Source organism: Podarcis pityusensis (assembly GCF_964106645.2).
Source record: "Podarcis pityusensis genome assembly, chromosome: 3".
Taxonomy (NCBI): domain Eukaryota; kingdom Metazoa; phylum Chordata; class Lepidosauria; order Squamata; family Lacertidae; genus Podarcis; species Podarcis pityusensis.
In genome coordinates, this window is record NC_138026.1 from 5028175 (window position 1) to 5046997 (window position 18823).

Consider the following 18823-nt stretch of genomic DNA (forward strand, 5'->3'; position numbering starts at 1 on the left):
TTCCGGGAGCCGTTAGGAAGGGGGCGGGGCCACACAAACGAGCAGACAGACGCAGAAGCCTCAGGCGCCCGGAAGTGGCTCGCTGGGGGGGGGGGTGCCTGGCCGCAGCGGCGCCTGCGCGTTGCAGTCGGACGGCGCCTCCGCTTCCGTCCCTGGCTCCGCAAGCGGCCGTAGCAGGTACCGTAATGGGCGGACGAGAAGCGCAGACGGTTTTGTCTTTCCTTCCTCTCGGCCTCCTCTTCAGCGTCTCCCGCGCAGCTCCCGCTTGAGCCTCGTCCCTCAGTCACGGAGAGCCCTCGGGCGTCTGATTCCACAGGTGCCCCCCCACGCCTCTTTGACCCTTGAGGAGAAAAGCGAGCGGGGATAATCAGGGTTTCCAGCTGCTGGTGGACTACAGTTCCCATCTCCCCCGGTCGCTGGTCTTGCTAGCGAGGGATGATGGGAGTTGTAGTTCCTCCGAGAAAACAGCTGCGGACCCAAGGTTAAATCGTTCAAGCGCGCATGCGCAGACGGGAGGGTTGGGGTCTCTTCTTACCTGACAGGAGGCCCGTTTTGAAATACTTATTTTACGTCGTCCTCTTTTCCTGTAACAACGGAAGCTTCGGCGAGGCGAGAGAACGGTATTCGCGTGGCAGCCCCGGCCCTGCCTGGGAGCCAGAGCATAGCTGTCAACTTTTCCCTTTTCTTCCTATTCGGAATAAGGGAATTTCCCTTTAAAAAGGGGAAACGTTGACAGCTATGAGCCAGAGGGAGGAGGAGGAGGAGGGTGCCTCTGTCCATGCGCAGAGTGCATAAGGGCAGTGATGCTAAACAGGCACGCTTGCGTGTTCCCTTCCGCGCAAAATGGGGAGTCAGGCCCGGGTGAAAGCAACCGGAGGCCCTGGGCCGGGAGCCCAAACTGAAGGGCATCTCAAAACAAAAGCTCGTTCTCTTCTCTATCGAGCTCGATGAAAGTCGAATATCTCTGAAATGTTAGCATTGATTAAAAAAAAAACTTATAAATTCATGATCTTTTAACAAGTGTGCAAAAATACGGCATTTACAAAGACATTCACTCCTAACATTCAAAGGGAAATTGTAGCTATGTGGTAACATTACACAAAATCAGGCCAGTCACAGGCACCTACGTCATGTGTTTGATGTTACAGACCAGCTGTGCCTAAATAGTAAAATATGCCTGATTGTTTTTTTTAAAATGGCAAGAGGCCCAATTCCCCGCTAAATTATGAGGCACTAGGCTAGGGCTACAGCCCACTACTCAGCCCATTGTACATCTGGCACTGCTCAGAGTTTAAAACTAGCCACTCGGGTGCTTTCTTCCCCAGCAGCTGTGTTCCTGCAGTGGTGATCTAGATCGCCTTCCGTTCCCCTTGAACAAAATGAGTCCATGTACTGCTCTCCCCATCCCTACTATATTCCTATTCTGATAGGCTGAAGGGAAAGGTGCTGCCTAGTTGCTTCCCCACTAACCTACTACGGTGGTACCTCGGGTTACGAACTTAATTCGTTCTGGAGGTCCGTTCTTAACCTGAAACTGTTCTTAACCTGAAACTGTTCTTAACCTGAAACTAATGGGGCCTCCCACTGCTGCCGCGCCACCGGAGCACGATTTCTGTTCTCATCCTGAAGCAAAGTTCTTAACCCGAGGTACTATTTCTGGGTTACAGAGTCTGTAACCTGAAGCGTCTGTAACCTGAAGTGTATGTAGCCTGAGGTACCACTGTAGTTGATCACTTGCTACAATAATGTCAGCACACAAACTGAACACGCCACATTGTTCAGCTGGTGGCAGGAAGCAGGCTGTTGTGTGCGCTCTCTTTTTTTCAAAAAAAGGAAAACTTCAGTGCATAAGAAAACTCCCTGATTAAATTGCCTAAAAGCCTTCGTTGTGCAACAAGGCTAAGGGTGGCTGCAACAAAAGAAACTTCAAAAAAAAATATCTGCAAACTTTATCTGTTCCTCCTTTCTAGCACACACAGTTTTTGATGCGACTGGTACTCACAGTCTCACTATGTCATATTGTAATATTCAGATCTCAATCCACAGGCTGCAGCTTAACAGCTGCCACTTCAGTAAGAAATAATAATGTTACGTGCCAAGAATGGACTTCTGCGCCTCTGGCCCTCCTGTTACAGGAAAGAAGCAGGGCCACACCTCCGTGAGCAGTTTTGGCGTTCGCTCCATGAACAGGTACTCCACCCAGAGTGGGCGGCCATGGCCAAAAAGCAGTTAAAGGGCAAGAATCCAGAGGAGCTGATATGGCACACCCCAGAAGGAATCGCCATCAAACCGTTGTACTCTACTCGGGACACAAAGGACTTTCCTGAGGAACTACCTGGCGTCAAACCCTTCACCCGTGGTCCTTACCCTACCATGTATACCTATAGGCCTTGGACCATCCGCCAGTATGCTGGTTTCAGTACTGTTGAAGAAAGCAATAAATTCTACAAGGACAACATCAGGGGTGAGACACAGGGCTAAGGGAATGGGGTGGGGGGAAATATTGTCTAGGGCAGGCTTCCTCAACCCTGGTCCTCCAGATGTTTTGAGACTACAATTCCCATCATCCCTGACCACTGGTCCTGCTAGCTAGGGATCGTGAAAGTTGTAGGCCAAAATAATAATAATAATAATAAATTTTATTTATATCCCGCCCTCCCCAGCCGAAGCCGGGCTCAGGGCGGCTAACAACAATCAAATAATCAAAAAATCAAATAATCACACAATCTAAAAATATTTCATTATAAAAATTAATTAAATCAAATTGATGGCAACCAATTAAGCAAAGTTCTGTGCAGGTTGCCAGAGGAGGGAGTCAGGCTGCGCCCTGATCAAAGGCCTGGCGGAACAACTCTGTCTTGCAGGCCCTGCGGAAAGATGTCAAGTCCCGCAGGGCCCTAGTCTCTTGTGACAGAGCATTCCACCAGATTGGAGCCGCAGCCGAGAAGGCCCTGGCTCTAGTTGAGGCCAGCCTAACCTCTCTGAGGCCTGGGACCTTGAGGATGTTATTATTTGCAGACCGTAGGTTTCTCTGTGGGGCATACCAGGAGAGGCGGTCCCGTAGGTACGAGGGTCCTAGGCCGTATAGGGCTTTAAAGGTTAAAACCAGCACCTTAAACCTGATCCTGTACTCCACCGGGAGCCAGTGCAGCTGGTATAGTACCGGATGAATGTGATCTCGCAGCGAAGACCCCATAAGGAGTCTCGCCGCGGCATTCTGCACCCGCTGGAGTTTCTGGGTCAGTCTCAAGGGCAGCCCCACGTAGAGCGAGTTACAATAATCCAGTCTGGAGGTGACCGTCGCATGGATCACAGTGGCTAGGTCAGGGCGAGAGAGATAAGGGGCCAACTGCTTAGCTTGGCGGAGATGAAAAAATGCCGCCTTTGTTATAGCTGTAATCTGCGCCTCCATAGAAAGGGAGGTATCGAAGATTACACCCAAACTCTTAACGGACGGTGCTGGCACTAATTGCACCCCCGCAAGAGATGGGAGTTGCCCCCTCAATCCCATATCGTCCCGCCCCAGCCAGAGGACCTCTGTCTTCGAAGGATTTAACTTCAACCGGCTCCCACGTAACCATCCAGCCACAGCTTCCAGACATCTGGTCAGTGTGTCTGGGGCCGAGTCAGGATGGCCATCCATCAACAGATAGAGTTGGGTGTCATCAGCATACTGATGGCAACCCAGCCCAAAACTCCGGACAAGCTGGGCGAGGGGGCGCATAAAGATGTTAAAAAGCATCGGGGAGAGAATCACACCCTGAGGCACTCCACACACCAAGGAGTGGCGCGATGACAATTCCCCCCCAAGCGCCACCCTCTGTCCCCGACCAGAGAGAAACGAGCGCAGCCATTGAAGGACTGTGCCCTGGATCCCCACGTCGGCAAGGCGGTGGTCCAGGAGTTCGTGATCGACCATGTCAAAGGCTGCTGACAGATCTAGAAGAATCAGCAGCCCCGGCCCACCTCGATCCAGCTGCCTGCGGAGATCATCTGTTAGGGCGACCAGAGCCGTCTCGGTCCCATGACCAGCGCGGAAGCCGGACTGGAATGGATCCAAAGCAGATGTTTCATCCAGAAACCTACCAAGCTGTTCAGCAACCGCTCTCTCAATCACCTTACCCAGGAATGGAAGATTCGAGACCGGGCGGTAATTGGATAGATCTGAGGGATCTAATGATGTTTTCTTTAAGAGCGGACGCACCACTGCCTCCTTCAGTTCCCCTGGGAATATCCCGGTGCCAAGGGACAAATTGATAATATCCCCCAGGGGGGCCCGCACCTCATCTGGACACGCTCTAATCAGCCATGACGGGCACGGGTCAAGAGGACAGGTGGTGGGCTTTCCAGCTTGGAGGAATCTGTCCACATCGGCTGGAGATATCCGGTCAAAGTGGTCCAATACTGGACCCGAGGACAGTCAAGGGGCCTCCAGTTCCTTTATTGTATCCAAATTGGCAGGGAGGTCATGGCGGAGCAACAGGACCTTTTCCGCAAAAAAGCTCGCAAATGCCTCACAGCTGTGTGTCAGATTGTTATTTAAATTTGGCTGTCCTTCAAGGGACGTTAAAGACCGAATTATACTAAATAATTGCGCCGGGCGAGAGCTAGCGGATGCAATGGAGGCCGAGAAGTAAGACTTCTTAGCGGCCTTCACTGCCATCTCATAGGTTTTCATAAAAACCCTATAACATCTGGAGGGCCAAGGCTGAGGAAGCCTGGTCTAGGGCTGCAGTCCTAACCCCACTAACCTGGGAGTAAGCCCCATTGAATTTAGTAAGACTTACTTCCGAGTAGGCATGGTTAGGATTGCACTGTAGTTTGGGGACCAAAGTATTTCATGTATAACTGTGAGAGCAATCCTAGGCATGCATACTTAGAAGGAACCCAGGACACTTCTTCTAAGTAGCTATGGATAGGATTCTGCTGTAAGATTGCATCACTGTGCACCCTTACTTGGGAGTGGGGAGCACTGAGTTTGATGTGCAGGATCAGGCATGTAGTTTATAAGGGTAGGTCTGGAAGCAGAATATTTGATCACTTGCAGATTCTTATATTAGCTCTCAGTGGTCAGTTTTTTAGTTAGAAACTACTGCTAACATTTATTGTATGATTCTTGTTCAAATGCTGCCAGAACATTGTGATTCAGTCTGACTCTTAATTAAGATGTGTAATATTAGGGGTTTTTATTTTAACTCTTTTGTTATTAATCTTTCTTTTATGATACCAGCTGGCCAGCAGGGTTTATCCGTTGCTTTTGATCTGGCAACTCACCGCGGATATGATTCAGACAACCCCCGAGTCCGTGGAGATGTTGGAATGGCTGGAGTTGCCATTGATACAGTAGAAGATACCAAGATACTTTTTGATGGGATTCCTTTGGAGAAGATGTCTGTTTCAATGACAATGAACGGGGCAGTAATTCCTGTCCTAGCTACGTTCATCGTAACTGGGGAGGAACAAGGAGTGCCACAATCCAAGCTCACTGGGACAATACAGAATGATATACTGAAAGAATTCATGGTTCGAAATACATATATTTTCCCTCCAGAACCATCAATGCGGATAATTGCTGACATATTTCAATATACATCAAAGGTATTATTTGCTTTAATATCAATTAATTATCATTACTATGTGTAGCATTCATAGGTTGATGTCTCTTGTAGAACAAAGCTGTATACTTTTTTTATTGCAGCACATGCCCAAATTTAATTCTATTTCCATCAGTGGATACCATATGCAAGAAGCTGGAGCTGATGCGATTTTGGAATTAGCTTACACTATAGCTGATGGCTTAGAGTACTGCAGAACTGGACTCCAGGCTGGTCTCACTATTGATGAATTTGCACCAAGGTACATCTTTGTCAGGGTGAATCTTGTTTTTAATTTCAAGACTGGGCTCTGGTTACAATGTATAAAATGGTTTGATGCTATAGCAAGTGATGTACAAACCTTTTGTTCTCCTTATGTTGGAATCTGCTCTGGAAGGTTCCCCCAGTCCCCTGGAAGGAGGGACTGGAGAAGAGGGGGGAAGTTCCATTGCACAAGTGGAAGCCTGTTGCTTGAAATGGAACAACAGTGTTAGATACAACCCACCATTTCCAACCCCAGGATAAATGTGGCCATCTGGTGGCTTCATGGGATTGATCTATCAGCCATGACTGTTGGTTGTGATCAGAACTTTCTGCGAATGTACTCTTGAAAACTCAGCTATCCCTTTAGTATTTCCAAGATAGGCTGAAGGACACATCTTTCAATTTTGGGTTCAAGAACATTGTTATTTATATGTACTGTATAATCCACAGTGTAATTTGTTCCTTATTCTACTCTGTTAAGACCATTTTGCTCTTATTCTAGGCTGTCTTTCTTCTGGGGAATTGGTATGAACTTCTACATGGAAATAGCCAAGCTAAGAGCCGGGAGGCGGCTTTGGGCTCATTTAATAGAGAAAATGTTTCAGCCCAAGGACACCAAATCACTTCTCCTTCGAGCTCATTGTCAGACTTCTGGGTGGTCACTAACTGAGCAGGTAGGAATCCCATTTTAATTATCTACCCCAAGTGTAATATTCAGAGTAGTAAATATAGTGGTGCATGCTCACAGATAATAAAGCAGTAGCTTTTCTAACTCTGGGTGCCTTCGAACAGCTTCTGTTAAAAGACCAAGAGAAGAAGGAAGTAGTATTGACTACTTAATGTCATTACTGAATAAGATTTTGCTCAGCTTTCCTACATCCTGATATTTAATTAAATTTATTTTAAATGTACATGCAATTTAAATGTATCTAAATGTGTGGTTAACAGTGGTGTATATTTAGGAGGAAGTCATATTTAGCTGGTCAGCAATTCTGAATACGGCCAAACAGTACAATTTCTGCCTCCAATCTCCACCATTGAAGGGGGTTAAGATAAGGCAAAAGGGACCCTTCACCAGGGAAGGCTTTGTTGCTGTGGCAGTCCTCTCTGCCCCAGTGGGGCAAGAATCTACCTCTGGCAGTGGCCTGTGGACAAGCCCCAAAAGGGCATTTGAGGATAGGGACAGGACACTGGTAGGTTTGGATCGGCTGGATTCAAGTTTCGTGAATCCCCTGAGAGGCAGCAAAAAAAGTAAAGGTAGGGGAGCCCAGTTTTTTTAATTGCTAATCTACTGCCCTCTGTATATTGGTGTACTATATTCCTTACAAATGCTCTGGTTTTTCTTCTAGGATCCTTATAATAACATCATCCGCACTACAATTGAGGCAATGGCAGCTGTTTTTGGTGGTACTCAGTCCTTGCATACAAATTCATTTGATGAAGCTTTGGGATTGCCGACGGTGAAAAGTGCTCGAATTGCCCGGAATACCCAGATTATAATACAGGAAGAGTCTGGGATTCCTAAAGTCGCAGATCCATGGGGTGGCTCCTTTCTGATGGAATCCCTCACCAATGATCTCTATGAAGCTGCATTAAAGGTCAGTCTTTTGCTTTGAGGAGGGAGGCAGAGAGAAAAAGGAAGCTGGTAATTTTAAGCAGCCTTGCAAATAAGTCTTGAAAACCTATTAGCCTGTATATTTGCAGAGCGATCTAAACCCTTGATCCGCTGTGTTTGGGGTTTGGATGGGACAGAAATGTTCCTCTGTCCTGCCCTGCTCAGCTTCTTTCCACCATTCGTGAGGAATGTCCCAGGGCACCTCTGAACAGTGGGCAGGGGGAAGTTACCATCACTGGCTGGCAGAGTTGATCCTTTGCCAACCCTGCTGTTCTCATGTGACTGCAGCAGATGCATTCTGGGCCTGCACCAGCCTGGGTGCTGGCATAGCGAAAGGATATTTCTCTCTCTCTCCCTCCCCCTTTCACAATGACTGGTCAGAGGTTTGGATTGACCTCTTGGGCAATCCAAACTTAGGAAATGCCAAAAATAAGAGAATAGGGACATGGGTGGCGCTATGGGTTAAACCACAGAGCCTAGGGCTTGCCGATCAGAAGGTCGGCGGTTCAAATCCCCGCTCGTGTTGTTTGGTCTCAGCTCCTGCCCACTTAGCAGTTTGAAAGCACATCAAAGTGCAAGTAGATAAATAGGTACCGCTCCGGCGGGAAGGTAAACGGCGTTTCCGTGCGCTGCTCTGGTTCGCCAGAAGCGGCTTAGTCATGCTGGCCACATGACCCGGAAGCTGTATGCCGGCTCCCTCGGCCAATAAAGCGAGATGAGCGCCGCAACCCCAGAGTCGTCCACGACTGAACCTAATGGTCAGAGGTCCCTTTACCTTTACCTAAAATAAGAGAACTACATGCTTTCCAATTTACATACCGTCCTGATTAGCAGGAACAACATCTTGCTTGACTTAGGTGGGTAAACAAACAGCTATTCACAAACCTGGTTTTAAGAAATGCCATTTGGAAGGGTGAGCTCCTGATTGTTCCTTTGCAAGTGGAACTCCCTTCAGTGCTGTACAGTTCCTCAGGAATTTCCCCATGGGAACTACCCAGTGCATCGGGGAGGGGTTTGTTTGTTTGTTTTTGAAGCACCGAAACTGCTTGTAAAAGCAAGAGGGGGAACTCTGTGATCATCAGCTGAAGGGCAGTATACAAATTTAATAATTAATAAAAATAAAATAATGCTTTCAATGGAAACTGCTTTGTGTTTCAGGGCACACTCCCAGCACCAGTCAGCTGATTGGACTTGGGAGCATACCTTCAAAGGAGGTAGCTGTAACTGCCCATCAGCTGGGCAGTTTGCAACAATCCCCTTTGGACTTTGACACCAGAGTGTGAGAGTCTTAGGGAGCCAGCACACTGGCTGGATGCAGTTCCCCACCCCTGGTCTTAAATGGTTGCATTTCATCTGTCCCAGTTTTGTAAGTAGTTTCCTTGCAAATAGTGGGGTCAGAGAATGTAACTTTAATGGTGATTTTAGTGCTAGACAGCCACATACTGAGAGTCATTAACAGTATCCAAATTTTGTTGTCTGGTTAGCTCATTAATGAGATTGAGGAAATGGGTGGGATGGCCAAAGCTGTAGCTGAAGGAATACCCAAACTTCGAATTGAAGAGTGTGCTGCTCGGAGACAAGCAAGGATTGATTCTGGTAAGGAAATGGACACTATTTAAACACAACATACATTTACGTAACTGCGCAGCCGCAGTCTGCCAGACATATAGACAAGTATCAGTCTTGAACTTGAATACCTTTATTCATATATTAAGACTTAAGTTCCCGTAACTCTTAAAACTCTAGTCCAAAATTAGGAGAATGAAAATGTAGAATCCAAGTTGAATTTCCGCAACACTTGCTAGTAAGATAAGTCTGTCAGTGTATGAAATAAAATCCTTTGGAAACAGTAGTACAGTGGTACCTCCGGTTACGAACGGGATCAATTCCGGAGGCCTGGCCATATCCCGAAAATTTCGTAACTGGAGGACCGCTTCTGTGGACACACGCGGCGGAGGTTACACAACACAAGGTACCACTATAGTTGCATTTGTTTTTTGCCTGTCTGAGCTAGACACCATACGTGAAACAATGGCTGGGTTCCAGTGAACTCTGCAACTAGTGCTGCAAGCCCAGGGGAAATTGTGTTTCTCATGCAGTCCCCATGCTGCATAATGAACCACCTACTAAAAGGGGGTGGGGGGCTTTCAAAAAGTAGTTTATATTTTTGAACTGGTTTTCATTGCCCTATACAAGTCCTCTGTTTCATAGGGGAATTGTGTATTTTCTGGCTGCTATAAGGGACATGGGTGGCACTGTGGGTTAAACCACAGAGCCTAGGACTTGCCGATCAGTAGGTCGGCGGTTTGAATCCCCGTGACGGGGTGAGCTCCCGTTGCTCGGTTCCTGCTCCTGCCCACCTATCAGTTCAAAAGCACGTCAAAGTGCAAGTGGATAAATAGGTACTGCTTCAGCGGGAAGGTAAACGGCGTTTCCGTGCACTGCTCTGGTTTGCCAGAAGCAGCTTAGTCATGCTGGCCACATGACTCGGAAGCTGTACACTGGCTCCCTTGGCCAGTTAAGCAAGATGAGCGCCGCAACCCCAGAGTTGGCCACAACTGGACTTAATGGTCAGGGGTCCCTTTACCTTTTATATGTGTATCTTGCCTGTGACTTCATATTGCACAGCTATTTCTGTTAATAGCATCCACTGTTTCTTACATTGTTCATGGGTCCCATTGACTTTGGCTTTTCTGTATTTGAGGTTTCCTCTCCTTTGCAATACAGATCGCGACACGTTCACCTGTGTGGAAGCATTGCAGTTTTTACGTGCATGCAAGCTGAAAATCTTAGCTACCTAAATTAAAATTTGAATGCGGTTGGTGAAAAAGCTTTCAGGTTGTGTTTTTCTTTTTAGAAATCTGACTTCATGTCGCGGCTTGATAGAAACTTGTTTTATGTTGTCAGTTTCTGAAATTTATTTTAAATCCTTAACGTTTGGGAAATACCCAGGTTCTGAAGTAATTGTCGGAGTGAATAAATACCAGTTGGAAAAAGAAGAGACTGTTGAAGTTTTGGCAATTGATAACACTTCAGTCCGTAACAAACAGATTGAAAAACTTAAAAAGGTACGTGTTAGAGATTTAATAGGTGAAGTAATATTGACATTATAAATCAGCATACAGTGTTATTTTATATTTGTGTCAAACCATATTACAGTTAAGAATACTACTTAATATGCTTAGGATCACTTTGACTGATTGAAATAATATGCATTTTCCATATTGCGTGCTCTCTCTCTCTCTCTCTCTCTCTCTCTCTCTCAGAGAAAATAGCATTTTAATACTGTTCTCTACTCCCTTCTTTCCTGAAGCCCCTCTCTTGTCCTGTCTATCTATGTCTTGTAGCTGGGGAAACCCAGCCAGATGAGTGGGGTATAAATAATATGTGGTTGTTGTTGTTGTTGTGTGTTGATAGCTATTTAAAAAATTACATACTTTAATTGCTCACAAATGTATTATAACACTTCAGAAGCTGAACAGTTGACAAAGTCAAAGGTAGTGGTTTATTTCAGTCATAGCTGGAGGTTGTATAGCTAATAATTTATCCTGTTTGGGCTTTTTTACCAGAATAGGCAAATACATTATCAAACTACTATTGTTGATTTTGAACATTCTTGATTTTCATAAACAAAGCTTTGTTGCTTTTTGTTTCTGGACCCTTCATTTTATTTTAAATGTTACCACCTTCCTAAATTGACTGCTAGAATTGTGTTAGAAAACTGTACTGAACCTGTTTAGTTTGCAGGCTGCATCCTCCCAACACACACACACATATTGGACGGATGATTAATTAGCATTGATGGTCAGGATGTAATTTTTAGAACTAAATAATGGCATGTGTGTGCAATGCCTGGGTTTGTTCTTTTTCAGTGATAGTAGATGTCAGCAAAGTTCCCTGATTGGGAACCTCTTAGACGCAAACAAGTGAATCTGCATCTCTGTGAAGGTTTCCTATTTTGGGGCTTCGGAGCATATCTGTTTGCATTATATCAAAGGCAATGAGTGATATTTCATTTAAGTTTCAGGAGTGACATTTATGGTAAGATAGATAAACTGCTGGCACCAAGGAGATGTACTGATATAGGTCTTATTGAAGCTGGTAATCTAATAAATATTGATTACACGAGTCCTCTTCAAACTCTTTTTTACAAAACAGTCTCTATTACTTACCGTACTTACTCATTTACTTTGATTATTTATATCCCACCCTATAACCAAAGCTCTCTGTGTGGCTTACAATATAAAAACAGCACAAATTGTATAAAAGGGACAACTTGAGCAGAACCAGGGAGCCCTATAGAATTATGCTGCAAACAGTTCTTGGCTGTTGTAAAGTTTTGCTTTTGTGTCTTTCCTTGAAGGTGAAAGCTTGCAGAGATGAAGATGTAGCTCAGCGTTGTCTTGCTGCCCTGTCAGAATGCGCCGGCACAGGCCAAGGCAATTTGCTGGGCCTAGCAGTGGAAGCAGCACGTGCCAGGTACTGGGGGAAATACTGTGCATTTAACCCAAGGGTGGGTCAGAGCATCTCTCCCAGGCTCTGACTAACTCCCTGTGGCCCTGCTCTGGCAGCGCATAAGTAATGTGTGTGACTAGAGAGATGTTTTCAGTGGTGGAAAGGTCCAGATTTAAAAGGCATTCAGCTGTGAACCTCACTATGGGAAGTCAGTCTCTCAGCCTGATTTCCTTCACTGAGGGGCAAAGGGGTGGGGATTATGAAGCTAAATCATCACTCTGAGTTCTTTGCAGGAAAACCAGAAGAAAAAGACAACAAATTTTTAAATAAATAAAACCCGAATAAATATCTAAGGGAGGAGGGAAGCCAGAAGCAGCCATAACAAATATTTTGCTCCTTTATATTCTCAGTGGAGCATTTTCAAGACTGCTGTGGGGAGGATGACTGGGAAGTCAGGGTCCACAAGCCCATTGTATGTGCTTAGCTTTGGGTCCTACTAAGGCATCTCCTAGGAGCGTTTAGCGTAGCTCTACTGAACATTAATACACCATTCTAACTTCCGATAGGGGACGCAGGTGGCGCTGTAGTGTAAACCACAGAGCCTAGGGCTTGCTGATTGGAAGGTCGGCAGTTCGAATCCCCGCGACGGGGTGAGCTCCCATTACTTGGTCCCAGCTCCTGCCAACCTAGCAGTTTGAAAGAATGTCAAAGTGCAAGTAGATAAATAGGTACCACTCCGGCGGAAAGGTAAATGGCGTTTCCGTGCGCTGCTCTGGTTCGTCAGAAGAGGCTTAATCACGCTGGCCACATAACCCAGAAAAACTGCCTGCGGACAAACGCCGGCTCCCTCGGCCAGTAAAGCAAGATGAGCGCCGCAACCCCAGAGTCGTCTGCAACTGGACTTAACTGTCAGGGGTCCCTAACCTTTTTTAACTTCCAATATTGTGGAATTGGGGAAAGTTGAGATTATGTTTGCTGTGATTAGATTATTGTAATATGAAACTATTGTGACAAGTGCCATTGAAATAGGTGCTGAGTTTTTATTTCTTTTTGTTGAGGTGTGTTTACTCAACCTTAATGTTTGGGCTGCATATATTTTTTCAGATGTACAGTTGGTGAAATAACGGATGCAATGAAAAAGGTGTTTGGTGAGCACAAAGCCAGTGACCGCATGGTGAGTGGAGCTTACCGTCAGGAGTTTGGGGAGAGTGACGAAATTACTCAAGCAATCAACAGGTAAGGTGTGCTGTTTCTATGGATTAAATCAGATGGTGTGCTATCAGGCTTCCAAATTTTTGCATGCTGCGAACGTATGTCCCATCTCACTTCCAAAGTTTTAGAATATTTAAACTATACAGTAGTTTGTATTTCACAGAATTTCTTACACTTCTCAAATTTACTGCACTAATGCTAGTTCCTGTCATCTCAAGGATTTCCGCTGTGCCCTCTTCCCTCCAGAGCAGATTGAGGGGGGCACAAGAGGCAGAGGGGGGAAGCCCGTCTCACAGGTGGAAATCCTAGCACTGATGGGAGGTATTCATTTGATACTGCCCTCTGTAATTTCTGCATTTCTTTTATCTTCTCCATTTTTAATTGGGGGATTACATTCTTTTATTCACTTTATAAGCCAACCATTTTTACTTAATAAATGTTCTTCCAAATTTTATAAAGTCAAACAATTACCTTAAAGCTATTACCTCTTTGCACATGTCTAAAATGGGTGGGTTTTGTTTTGTTAATGCTGGGTTTTCAACCTTACCATGTTAGTTATGTTTGTTATCAGGTTTGTTCTGCAAATTCGCTGTATTTATTAATTGGTTATGGGAAGTATTGTAAACTAGACATTTAACAAAATAAACTCATCGCCTTTAATTTAAGGCTGTTGATGATGAGGAGAACCTGATAAAATACCAGGCTGCGTTCAAGGTCTTACCAGTAGTATATAAAGCCCTTAACACCTTGGGACCAGTTCACCTGCAAGGTTGCTTTAACCCATATTTTCCCACTCAGCCACTTCATTCTGCAGAACTGGCATGGTTACGGGTACCACATAATACTTGTTAATAATAATATCCTTCAGCGTAGCCACATCTGCATTTGGAAACTCCTTTCCTAGTGACATCAGGCAAGCACCTCTGTTACTCTGTTTGGTAAAAGCATGCTTGTTTTGAGAGACCTACCCAAGAGAATGGTAGTGTGTGTTTTAATCTGTGTTTAGCGTATTGCTGATTTTATTTTTTCAATGTTTTGGAAAAGTTACTGATAATTTTATTGCTTTTATGAAATAAATAAAGCAAGCTCAGCATAATTTTGCATCTATTATATTAGGAGTTACTAGAATTTTTTTGTGTTATTTTAATGTATTCCCTGTTTTTCCTTTTGTTCCTGATTTGATTCAATCTCATCATTACCAAAAGGAAGGTAAATGAGAGAGAGATTATAAAATTTCCATATACACATAAAACTCCATACTACTAATAGAATTCAAATGCATATAGATAAATCTTTAAAAATGGAAGACTTTTTTGTTGTAGTCACAGCTGTTAAGATACCCTTAAAAATGTTACTTCAACCGTCTGCAACTTACAAAAGCAAATTCTAAATTCAGAGTTAACAAGTTTGTGGAACGTGAAGGTCGGAGACCACGTCTTCTTGTTGCAAAAATGGGCCAGGATGGCCATGACAGAGGAGCCAAAGTGATTGCTACGGGATTTGCTGACCTTGGGTTTGATGTGGATATAGGCCCACTCTTCCAGGTATTTAGTCTCTTCCGTTCAAATTTTTATTTGTTTGTTTGTTTGTTTGTTTGTTTGCTTGCTTGCTTGCTTCTCCTAGCAATTAAAATGTCTGACGCTTGAATAAAGGATAGTTAAAAGTAAAGGGACCCCTGACCGTTAGGTCCAGTTGCGGACGACTCTGGGGTTGCGGCGCTCATCTCACTTTACTGGCCAAGGGAGCTGACGTTTGTCCGCAGTTTTTCCGGGTCATGTAGCCAGCATGACTAAACCGCTTCTGGCAAAACCAGAGCGGTGCACGGAAACGCCATTTACCTTCCCGCCGGGAGTTGTACCTATTTACCTACTTTCACTTTGATGTGCTTTCGAACTGCTAGGTTGGCAGGAGCTGAGACCGAGCAACGGGAGCTCACCCCGTTGCGGGGATTTGAACCGCCGACCTTCTGATCGGCAAGCTCTAGGCTCCCAGTAAGTCATCTGTAGGAATGGCTTTATTTACTTTTTGAATATATTTTTGTATTTTATATTTTTGTACACAGCTATGAGGGCCTCGGGCTTTTAAGCAATTTATTAATTTGTAAAATAATTTTGTAAAAAATACATGCAGCTATTGTTTCAATTTCCTATTTGCACTAAAGGTAACAACCAGAATATGTTGTACTGGGATGATTTTACAGATTCCCGAGTTGGAAGATGCAGTGGGTTAGGTGGGCTATGTTCCTCTCTGTACTCTACTTTCTGGGCACCCATACAGTGGTACCTCGGGTTAAGTACTTAATTTGTTCCGGAGGTCCGTTCATAACCTGAAACTGTTCTTAACCTGAAGCACCACTTTAGCTAATGGGGCCTCCCACTGCCACCGCATCACCGCCAAGCGATTTCTGTTCTCATCCTGAAGCAAAGTTCTTAACCCGAGGTACTATTTCTGGGTTAGCGGAGTCTGTAACCTGAAGCGTATATAACCCGAGGTACCACTGTATTGTCTAACCTAAATGCCAGTAGCAGCCTTCAGCGGTGCATGCTGGTGTCTGTGTTTTTTTGTCGCTCTATGAAAAAAGAAGCGTGGGTCTGCATGCAGTGTTAGGTTTTATGCATTCTTCTTTCCCATATTGTTTGACACTTCCTTTGCTTTCTCTTCCTAGACACCCCGTGAAGTGGCCCAGCAGGCGGTAGATGCGGATGTGCATTGCGTGGGTGTCAGCACCTTGGCTGCTGGCCACAAAACGCTTGTTCCTGAACTCCTCAAAGAGCTGCATGCCCTTGGCCGCCCAGACATTCTCGTCATGTGTGGAGGAGTCATCCCTCCCCAGGTACTGAGCACCACCATCACAAGATGGCTTGTTGTGAGATGATTAACTTGTTCCCAGTGAGGTGGGGTCTCCATCTACTTTCTCCTCCTCCTCCAGGCAAATGAACACCATTGAAAGGCTTTTAAAGTAAGATCTAGCTATTGAAATGTGGAAATCCTTCAGCAAATTTTGGAAAGCATTGTAGTTTATGGGTTTAGGGTTCACAGAACAACGCAGTTGAAAAGCAGCCTCCCAAAAGCTTTCCAAAACTGCCAATATAATCAAATAATTTAAAAATCACTTTTTAAAGTTAAAAATATTCATAAACATTTTAAGAAATGAAGAAAAAAGGGACTAGTTTCCTTTACTGACATAGAAAATATATAATTTTTTCTTCTTCCAGAATTTGTTTTTTTCCAGGGGGTGGTGGGGCGTTTTAAACAAGAATAATGTTATACAAATGAGTACAGTGGTACCTCGAGTTACAAACGCTTCAGGTTACAAACTCCGCTAACCTGGAGTTACCTCAAGTTAAGAACTTTGCCCCAGGATGAGAATGGAAATTGTGTGCCAGCGGTGCAGCAGCAGCAATAAGCTCCATTAGCGAAAGCACGCCCCTAGTTAAGAACAGTTTCAGGTTAAGAATGGACCTCCGGAACAAATGAAGTTCGTAACTAGAGGTACACTGTATACTGTACCAAGTTTTCTTATGTCATTTGTATATCACAAAAATAGCATAATAAATATGGGAAAATATCCAGAACATATGTTTCATTATTAGTGGTCAATGTAGAAGTTCTTAGTTCATGAATTGGTTTAATTAGGAAGAAGGGAAGAAAGGGCTGGAGGGGAAAATGGCAAGTGGAGTGGGGTAGAATTTGCTTTTCTGCTTCAAATCTCTGGACCTTGGTATATGGTAATTGTTACACCTGGCAAAAGATTCGTATAGAGCCACAAGTCTCTGGTTGTCTTGGAGCACAGGTGAAAATGTTCCCCACTTTTGATGATTTCATTCTTTATGTTAGATAGGAACAGAGATTGCTTGAACCTGTAGTCACTAGGACTTTGCACACATGGCGAGGTATACGTAGGTGAGAGCATCACTGCTTTCCCCCATAGCTAGCATACTAAGTTATTTTCCCTTCTCCATGTGCACTACCTCTTGACCTGCCATTGCTAAACTCTGCTCTTTTAGCATGTGTTCTGCAGAATTTTACTTTACAAAGTTTGCATGCATGTTTTATGTCTGTTTTTCTCCTGCACAGGATTATGACTTCTTGTATGACTCTGGTGTTTCCAATATTTTTGGCCCTGGAACCCGAATCCCAAAGGCAGCTGTCCAAGTTCTTGAAGATATTGAGAAATGCTTGGATAAGAGGCAGCAATCTGTGTAAACTTCTGTCTCATAACAAACTTTGTATCTCATGGTGAATCTTATAGTTTGTGTTGATGCATTGTGATCTGTTGATAAAAAGAAGGAATTGATGCGAATTCATCTACAATGTCTGGTGTTGCCTTATGCTTTCTAAGAAAGTGGGAAATTATCTGCAATATTATTACATACATATGTAAAATCTATCAAAGAATCTAAATGAAATGAGTAAATTTTAAAATTTTGCATATAAGACTTCATTATATCTGAAATACACTTCAGATCTTTGGATATGCAAATTACAATTTAAAATAAATGTTACTGATACAGAAAGGTGGTGAAATTATGTCCTGTCATTTCATACTGTTTGTTCACATGCCTCTTGCCCTTTCGGTCCAGTCTCGTTGCCCTAGCTTTGTTTGCTTGTCAGATTGACAAATATCCATTTCCTACCCCTGGTAGTCTGCCTCAGGCACAGGCAACCTTCGGCCCTCCAGATGTTTTGGCCTACAACTCCCATGATCCCTAGCTAACAGGACCAGTGGTCGGGGATGATGGGAATTGTAGTCCAAAACATCTGGAGGGCCGAAGGTTGCCTATGCCTGGTCTCCCTTTTTCTTTTCCTGCTCAATAGCCTCTGTAGAGTCTGAAGTTGGTGGCCTTGCAGGAGATATGGGCAGTTTCCAGTTCTGTGACCTCACGAATCCTGTACTGAGATGACATGCACAAGATGGGTAGAGCCACCCTTTTATGAAAAGTCCTTTTTTGTAAGGTTCTTGCTCAACAACCATAATAGAAGTATTGAAGGGGGAGGTGTTAACAGCCCATTAAGCAAAGGTCTTTTCTTATTCTTCAAGACGCCTGTGCCTCTTGAGACTCCATCATTGACACCTGAGCTCAGCATCCCATACAGTCCAACAAAAGCACAAAAACAAATCCCAAGTTCACTAACATTACAATCTCTTTTAACTGCATAAATACCTCCTCTGCAAGCTATTAATACAGCAAATTCTAATTTAGTCCATGTGTTCAAAATTCCTTGAGATTCCTCATTTCTTGCTGGCAGGTCTTTTTTTAAAAAACAGAGACCTAAGAATTATCCTGCAAGCAGTTTATTATAAACTTCCTAGGAATTACTGCCCTTGCAGTGTTTCCCTGGGAGATTTCATGATCTGGACTTTGGAGCAACGTTTTCGAATAAGACTTCTGCAGCTGCAGCGGATGGATTTGGAACTTCTCCACTGTCTGTCTTTCTGAATGAAGAAATGTGCGCGTTATCCCTTCCTGACCAAATCACTGACACATGCCAATTGGTGGTATGCTAGGTGCTAAAGTAAACTTTCTGACTACAGCACCACTGGAGGCACTTAAGTTTTGCTGAAAGTATAGTAAATGAAAAGGGTTGTAGGCTGTTGAGGGTTTAGCAAAAAGATATGGCAACATTCACTGGAGTGAAATATTGACCAGAAGCTGACTGCGGCATATGGTGTCCATGCGCT

The 18823-nt window shown here is 44.4% G+C and overlaps 1 protein-coding gene across 7 annotated transcripts; it reads left to right on the plus strand.

Moving 5' to 3' along the window:
• The first annotated feature begins 60 nt into the window (after positions 1-60).
• On the plus strand, positions 61-17670 carry MMUT (methylmalonyl-CoA mutase). Of its 7 annotated transcripts, none has more exons than XM_080999082.1 (13): positions 61-177; positions 2047-2464; positions 5231-5598; positions 5699-5856; positions 6361-6532; positions 7208-7456; positions 8958-9069; positions 10426-10541; positions 11837-11952; positions 13033-13164; positions 14537-14684; positions 15806-15973; positions 17218-17670. In XM_080999082.1, the coding sequence occupies exons 2-13, from the start codon at positions 2086-2088 to the stop codon at positions 17344-17346; spliced, it is 2247 nt and encodes a 748-aa protein (XP_080855208.1). In that variant the 5' UTR covers positions 61-177; positions 2047-2085; the 3' UTR covers positions 17347-17670. The 7 variants fall into 7 exon arrangements, 6 of the variants coding, with proteins under 6 accessions (XP_080855208.1, XP_080855210.1, XP_080855209.1 ...); XM_080999084.1 differs by having other exon boundaries at positions 83-177; positions 2033-2464; XM_080999083.1 differs by lacking the exon at positions 61-177 and adding an exon at positions 184-316.
• Positions 17671-18823: the final 1153 nt, after the last annotated feature.

Coding starts and splice junctions, on each gene's coding strand:
- MMUT (XM_080999082.1), top strand. CDS start 2,086: ATGTTACGTGCCAAGAATGGACTTCTGCGCCTCTGGCCCTCCTGTTAC. Junction 10,542..11,836: donor AGATTGAAAAACTTAAAAAG/GTACGTGTTAGA, acceptor CTTTCCTTGAAG/GTGAAAGCTTGCAGAGATGA. Junction 15,974..17,217: donor GAGGAGTCATCCCTCCCCAG/GTACTGAGCACC, acceptor TCTCCTGCACAG/GATTATGACTTCTTGTATGA.